This window comes from Bactrocera latifrons, unplaced genomic scaffold (assembly GCF_001853355.1).
Source record: "Bactrocera latifrons isolate USDA-ARS-PBARC rearing strain unplaced genomic scaffold, ASM185335v1 scaffold_81, whole genome shotgun sequence".
NCBI lineage: Eukaryota > Metazoa > Arthropoda > Insecta > Diptera > Tephritidae > Bactrocera > Bactrocera latifrons.
The window spans coordinates 1048468-1056213 of NW_017537501.1; the positions used below are offsets into that span (position 1 = coordinate 1048468).

Consider the following 7746-nt stretch of genomic DNA (forward strand, 5'->3'; position numbering starts at 1 on the left):
CGCAGCAGCCATGCAACAAACAGCATACGGCAATGCATCGCCTTAGTTTATAAATGTCATCTGAATGTTGATATGCGCATGCTTGCATACCAAAGAAGGTGCGTGAGTGCCCTGTAGGAAATATTTATGATAATAACGCATACCAGACAGTTGCTATTGTTGATACTAAGTATTGAGAATTTGAGGCTAAAAACCGAAAGCGGTTGGCTTCTAGGTACCTTGCCAATAATTATATCGAAATACTGTAAATATTAAAGCAGGCAGAAAAAACCTTTCCATACATACGGCAAAAATATCGTTCGAAATCACGAAAAATACAATCTGCAAAATTTGAAATCTTAATATTATTATTTTTATTTTTTTGGATCTATTTTGATATCTTTCCCACAGACGAATTCTAAAGTGATGCGAGTATAAAATCCAACTGTAAATCTTAAAAAATATTTTTTTTTATTTTTTACAAAATAATGCCGCAAAAGGAAGAAGTTTTTGGTGACCCAACCTAATAATCATGCTTTTTAACATGAAATATATAAAATGTTGCCATTACATTTAATAATATCGAAAAATACTTTTAAAAATATTTTTAGTAGAGAATTAAAGCCGGAACAAAAATTAGATTCCCTTTAGCGTCAAATACTTGCACTCACAAATGAAGATGTGGTACTTAGAAAGGGCTGAGCTTTATACGGCGTCTCTCAATAACAGTAAATTTTCACTTGAAATTAAATAATTTCCTACAGGGTGTTAAGAAATATCATTGGCTGATGTGTTTGTTTACTAAAATATCCACACCGAGCATGGAAATGAAGCATAACTTACTCTTATGTCATATAAACAAGTATTTGACGCGTTCCTATGCTTTTATCGATTTCGAGAGGGTTACAAATTAAAACGTAAATGTTGATAAGGCTTCTTTCATACGAATCCGAGCGCAAATATTTTACAGAAATAAGTATATTTGCTGACTAAAAATTAAATTATGTGAATTGACGGTGGAGTGCTTTTTAAACACGAAAGCGAAGCTCTGACAGGTTCATTAGAGGAAAAAAATTCAAAACATTTATGGATTTTAGTAAATACTCTATAAGAGCATTGTTTTAGCACACACAAATACTCAAATATATATGTGATGTATGTATATATGTGTCTATGTTACCAAAGGCGAAAGGTTGCAATGACCTTCAGTCTGAATCACTTTTAACATTTCAATATATTCATTGCGCATTCCCCGAAGAAGATTATTCAATTTCGAAAGCAGAAATAAACTTAATGAGCCAAGTCCTGTTAATAAGGTAGCTCAGCCGCATGAATCCCGCTTCGTGTCTGACAAAAAGTCAGTCATAATCATGCTAGAATGTGACGAGATTGTGGTGAAGCAAAATCCTTGAGTTCTTTTGCCCACAAATCCGGTCGTTTATAACGAATTGCTTTATGTAGACGATTCAAAATGTCCGAAGGGTATTTCTTATCGAATAATCGACCTTATGGTATCAATGAACCACACCACGGTAATCAAAGAAAATGATTAGCATCACCTCAATTTTTGATCGTCTCTGACACGGTTTTTTCGGTTTCGGCTCGTTTTTGAAGCGTGATTCGCTAGGTTGATGGATTGCTTCGACGACAAATATACATAAAACCACCTTGGGTTACCTAAGCTCGTCATTTGATGAATGCGGGGACCTCGTCTGCCTCGTCAAGCATCTCCTATGCGATGTCTATGATATTCGACGTTGTTTTTGCAGGAGATTCAATTTACACGCAAGGACATTAAAAAACTTGTACCGAAAAGTCTACAACAATTGTATCGATTTGGTTTCGGCGTGCAGTTTAAATGGACCAGTCCGAGTCAAATTTGATCAGAGTGCATTTGCTCTGATAAGAATTCGAGCTTTTTTAAGTAGATTAAAAATATTCTTACTAAATTAAAAATAAAGCGTTAATCCTCGGTATATAGTACATATCATAAAAAGTAAAAACTTACCATTACCGTTAGCAGCAGTTTTACGGCATAATTTCTTGAAGAGCAACATATTTTAAGTTCCAAAGTAGAATCTTTGTTTAAAATTAGCACCAACTAAGTAGATTAAGTTGTTTTAAAAAACGAGCGCATTTTTTTATATTTGCACTAAATTATTTCTGGAGCACTTCGCGTAGAAAATATTACGCAGTCACTGGTAAAAATGTGTGTAGTTTATTTTTTTTTTATAAATTTTACAGTGTTTATAGAGTATATTTTTTCATGTAAAAATTTTAATTACTTCGCTAATTGTAATGTGAATTAAACTGGTTTAATTATAATTATTAATTATATAATTTATTATTTAAAAAAAAAATTTTTTTTGTACATAAAATGTTGATTTTGCTTATTTTTTCTGTTAATACCTACTTTATATTATTAAAATATATACAAGGTGCGCTCCAAAGTAAGCAGGACTTAAAAAATCAGAATAAATGATTTTTTTTAGCAAAATCAATTTATTTTATTCAAAATAGTCTCCTTCTGCTTCAATACAGCTTTTTGCACGGTCCAAAAGCATGTCGAAGGAGTGGGTATGGCCCACAGTATGCGGGTACAAGCCTTCTGAATGGCCTCTACATCTGCATAACGCTTTCCTTTCATGAGCAAATGCATTTTTCCGAAAAGGAAAAAGTCGCACGGTGCCATATCAGGTAAATACGGGGAGTGGTTAATGGTTAAAATGTGATTTATGGTCAAATAATCGTTCTTCGAATGTTGAATTCTGAGCAATTTTTGGTCGTCAGTCAAATTTTAATGTTGGCTCTTGGTTCGAAGCTCATTTTCACTCCGATAACACAAACATACTGACAGTTAGAACGCAATAACTTAACTTCCAATCTATAAAATGTCATGAAACTCTCACTGGCCAATCGATAAAGATAGCAGATTCTAACGCACCAGTTCAAGAAGCCATGATTACTTTGAAAAGTACCTTGTACTACTAATACTTTATAATTTAAATTTCGCGTGAAAACCCATTTGTCGAAATATTTCTTTTATTAGATTGATATGTCACATCAAATTATTAATCATTAGTGTTTAGTACGCCCTTGTCTGTCTGAAGTATATAAAGTGCATTCAACGATTTAGTGAAACTATGCAACAAATAAATTTTGTGTGCGGAATCAAATTTTTGGTTCCCAAACGTTCAGATAATATTTGTTACGAACAAGTGTTTTCGATTGATACAAATTATTCAACGAGGGTCGAGAACGTGATTACGACCACGTCCAGGAGGACAATCACCTTCAGCTGATGACCAACACATCAAAAATATAAAAGCATTGGAGCTTGAGAATCGACCGTTAATAGAGTATGTATTGAAAGGATCGGTGAAAACCAATTGGAAAAGAGCAGTTAGCCGTAAGCAAAATGAAAACACGATTGGTTTCCAAATCACTAAATTTTATGGAAAAAAACCAGCGTCGCGTTAACGTAAAGCAATGCTTTTCGACTATCGGGATGTCATGAATCTATGCTTAGCTGATGTCTTGGATCTATGCTTATCAAAAAAATTAAATATTTTTGCATTGATTCAAAGTTGATTGTACTTAATTTTATAATAATTCTTATAAAAATATTTATTATTTTAGAAAAACTTTCATTTAATTTAATTTTTTGAAATGTTGTTCGTTTTAATTATTTTCATATCTTGACGTCTTTATGATATTCAAATATTTTTCTTAACTAACCTTTTTTAATTAATTACTTTATTTCGCATTATTTTTCTTAACTAACCTTTTTTAATTAATTACTTTATTTCGCATTATTACTTCACACTCTCACAACACTTTTTCTTTCTGTTTTTGCGCTCTCTTTGAATCAAAACTTTGCATAGCACAATTCAACCGAATTCAACCACCATTATGCATAACGATGAATTTTCACATGAGCGCCGGAGACAATATGTTGTTAAAAATTCACTTCCTACCCATAAGTGGATAAAACAACGTAACTTGATTTAAAATTTATAATTACAGGCAGCGATAACGGTGGGGAATATGGTATACTGTGGGATTTAATAATTTTAACAGCGCAGCGTTGCATGCGTTTCCGCCAGCTGAGCGCGCGCAACGGCACAAACGAACTTGTCAACCCAAGCAGATAGGCGATCGTCAATAAGCAAGGCAGATAGTTAGTTAATTGGTCAAAACGCGTGGACAATCACTTAATCGGTTAGACACTCGCCTTGGTAAATCACTGAAGCTGGCAGCACAAAAGCGCATGCGCATACGCTACATGCTGCAAGTTATGCCTTCACACGCTGCTCGAACGATATATCGCATGATAAGCGTTGACGACGTTGCAACGGCCGGCACGTGCCGCACGTACGATTGAATGGCAACAACTGTGGCACTGATGGTGGTGGCCGCTGGTGGCGAAATGACAACACACCTAGTGCAAGCAGCTTTTGGTTGGTCAACTGCTGCTGCCAGCTGAGAACTTTAGGGACGTTGTGAAAAGAAACCGAACCAACAGCGCGCGTTCTCTTTTTATTTGTTATTGTTATTACTTTCTTGTTATAGTTTTTTTTACGAAAACCGAGACAAACGCCATAACTAAACCGAAACTATGAAAATGACACTTTTTACACGCTGTCGTTTTTACCTTTAGCTTTAGCGCTTCGTTTTCGATTGTTGTTTGTGTTTTGGTGGTTTTAACGTTGTAACTGTTTGTGCCGTGTTATGTCTTCAATCAGTACTGTGGCTCAGTGAACTTCTGTGGCAAAGTAAATAATTTTGTATTTTTTATTTTTAAGATTTTTTTTTTTTTTGAATTTTATTTTATTTTTTCAATATGCTTTTTAATTTTATTTATTTTATTATTTATAATTTAAATTTTTATTTATTTATTTTTTTTTTAATATTTTTTCTATTATTTTTTTCATTTATATGTTTTTTTGTTATTATTAGACTTTATTTTGCCTGTGTCATACTTCCGTTAAGTACATTTAATTTTCTTTGATTTCGACACTTTTCATAAGTTCTTGCCGCAACGGCGGTAAAATCGTCAGCAAACAACCGTTGGAGCTGACTTCTGAGCCATACCACGACTAATTAACGAATAAAAGGTAAATTTCAGCAAAAATGCCCCAACGTTATCGAATTGTACGTAGTATGTATGTATGTAAGCCAAACAATGGAACAGAATCTGTTGCGAGTGAGTACTGTGCAAGTAACTGGGCTAAAATGTACATAAAAAGCCGCAAACATACAAACACACACATATACTTATGTACATACGTGCATAGGTAACATATATGAAGTTGTATGAAGGAAAGCGTAAATATACATATAAATGTACATATGTGTGTATGTATTTAGACATATGGTTTATGCTCAGAGAAAACGCTTCGCAGTTGGCGCTTCAGTGATTTTTGAAGCTTCATTTTTAATACATTTATATGTACATACATATATATTTACTCTACTTAGCTACTCTTCCACTTGGTGGCAATACAACGGTAGTGGTTTTCCTCATTGTAAGAAGTGTGACGATCTGAGTGCGTAGCACAACTGGACTTGCTTGAGTGCGAATAGCAACGACAATAAATACAATATGCACTAGGAAGTGCCTAAAAAGTTGATATTATTTAATTAATAGGTGATTATACCCTGAACAGATTATATTAAGTTTGCATTGGCTACGAAGTTTGCAACACTTAAAAGATACATTGAAAACCTTATAAAGGTCCTTATAAATAATCAGCATGACAGGCGGACTTAATTTTATTCTTCTGTCTATCGAGGCTTTGACCCATCCGTAAAGAAGCTCGCTGCCTCTCTCCTCCATGGACTTCCTCCTATCCACAACTCCTTCGCCGGTATATTGGTAAAGAGTTCGGTTTGGCGAGTCCATGCCCCAAGTAATACGGTATGAAGTCAAAGTGAGAGAGGATTTGGAGTGTTCAGACACGTGGCCTTTTAGGAACCCAGACTCTCTAAGTTTGATGACAACTTACGCAGCCATACACCTTCCGACGATGTCTATGGGCAATAATAATGTGCTTGTACAAACTGACCAACATTAAACTGTAAATTTGGCACCTACTATTATTCGAGACAAAGCTACAATCTCTGAAAAAATTATTCAGATCGGACGACTATAATAGTGTATAGCTGCCTTACAAACTGACCGACCTAAATGCCTTTATACCCTTTTGCGCTATAAGAATTGCACCTGTGAAGGGTATTATTGCTTGCAGCCGATGTTAGCGTTTTTTCTTCTAGCAAAATTGCAATCTATATTTAAATATACTTATACATATTTAGTTGACTTAACGATCATTTATATATATACAAAGTACGAATACAAAGGAATACATAAGGCACTTTTAAAAAAAATGTATAGTATACAAATTAATGAACAATTTTATTAATATTTACCATATATACATACATACATATATCCATATGTTTACATATAAAAACTTACTGCTACAAATGCACTTAATAGAATGAATTAAGCATACATATATAATACATACTTACATACATACGTACTATGCCTATCAACCCCACATAAGGTTCAGATCTAAGTACTCATTATGTTTCGACATCGCAACTTTACGCTTTGTTGATTCTAATGTTTTCAAATTCGTATTATCATCTAAACACACATACACATACATACATATGTATGTACATACGTATGTTATGGCTTTGTTTTCAAATAGAAAGCGCCCAGTACGGCATTACTGTTAGATACAAATGACTTTGTATATACAATGTATATACTAAAGTGACTAGACTCTATGTAGATCTAATATTGACGTATTAATCTGTATAGAATAAAAACCCATTTAGGGTTGTATTCAAATCCAACTATTACGGAGTTACAGAGAATTTATCTCAAAAATCATCTTTATACATATATCCTTGTATATATAAAATTTATTTTTCTTGCTTTCTTTCAGAAAATAACTTCCGGATCAATACAGTAGCAGAATTCCAAAATTATATGGTCATCGTGGGATGTAGAGCAGGTTCCCTCCAAGTTGGTGCATCCTGTTTAACGCTAAATAACCTGCGGCCTTCACGGATTTTAAACTCATGAACGACTCTGGCTTTGAACTATGAGTAGGATTAGTTCTTTAGAATTTCGGTAAAGCTTGGGCTGGTGGTTACGGTAGCGGCTTTGATTGAATACCCTACTTGCATGAACAAAAATAGAAACACAAATGCTGACGAAGTGATGGGAGGTCGAACCCGGTCTGTATCGGGTGGAAGTGCTGCTCTTGTGGCGATGAAACCGTCGCCGTTGAAGTACAGTAACAGGGCCGATATCCCGGTAGGTAGTGCTACACCAGGCCCTTCTATGGTGGAAACCCGCCGGTACGTAACGTGGGTAGAACCTTCATACGCGGCGGAATCACCAACACTAGCAAAGAAAGCTTTGCTAGACTCTTGAAAAGCTCTACAGAAGAAGGAAGGAAATCAGCGCTAGCTAGGTCAGGTATCTGAGCAGCATGCTAATAAACTAGAGTAGGCCAAGAAAGTGCTGAGCAAGAGCGAATACCTATCATTACTACAGAATAAATTAAAATGTTGCACAAATATTGTGCCTTAATGTTAGATTCCTACTAAAAGACCTAAATGATTGAACAATTAAGCATCTTTTGCAAAAATGACGTGAGTAGAACTGGAATGCTTGACAACGTCACTGAAAATTCTACATTCATCAAAAGCACCATTACTGGTGACAAAACGTGCGAATGTCTT

The 7746-nt window shown here is 34.7% G+C and overlaps 1 protein-coding gene across 1 annotated transcript in view; it reads right to left on the reverse strand.

Annotated features, from left to right (window-relative positions):
* The window catches only part of LOC108976935, a 136505-nt gene extending 134404 nt beyond the window's left edge, over window positions 1–2101 (reverse strand). The window contains exon 1 of the mRNA XM_018946382.1: window positions 1988–2101. Within this exon, the coding sequence (XP_018801927.1) occupies window positions 1988–2036 (49 nt within the window). The 5' untranslated portion in view covers window positions 2037–2101. The remainder of the gene's footprint in view (window positions 1–1987) is intronic.
* Between the last annotated feature and the right edge of the window lie 5645 nt (window positions 2102–7746).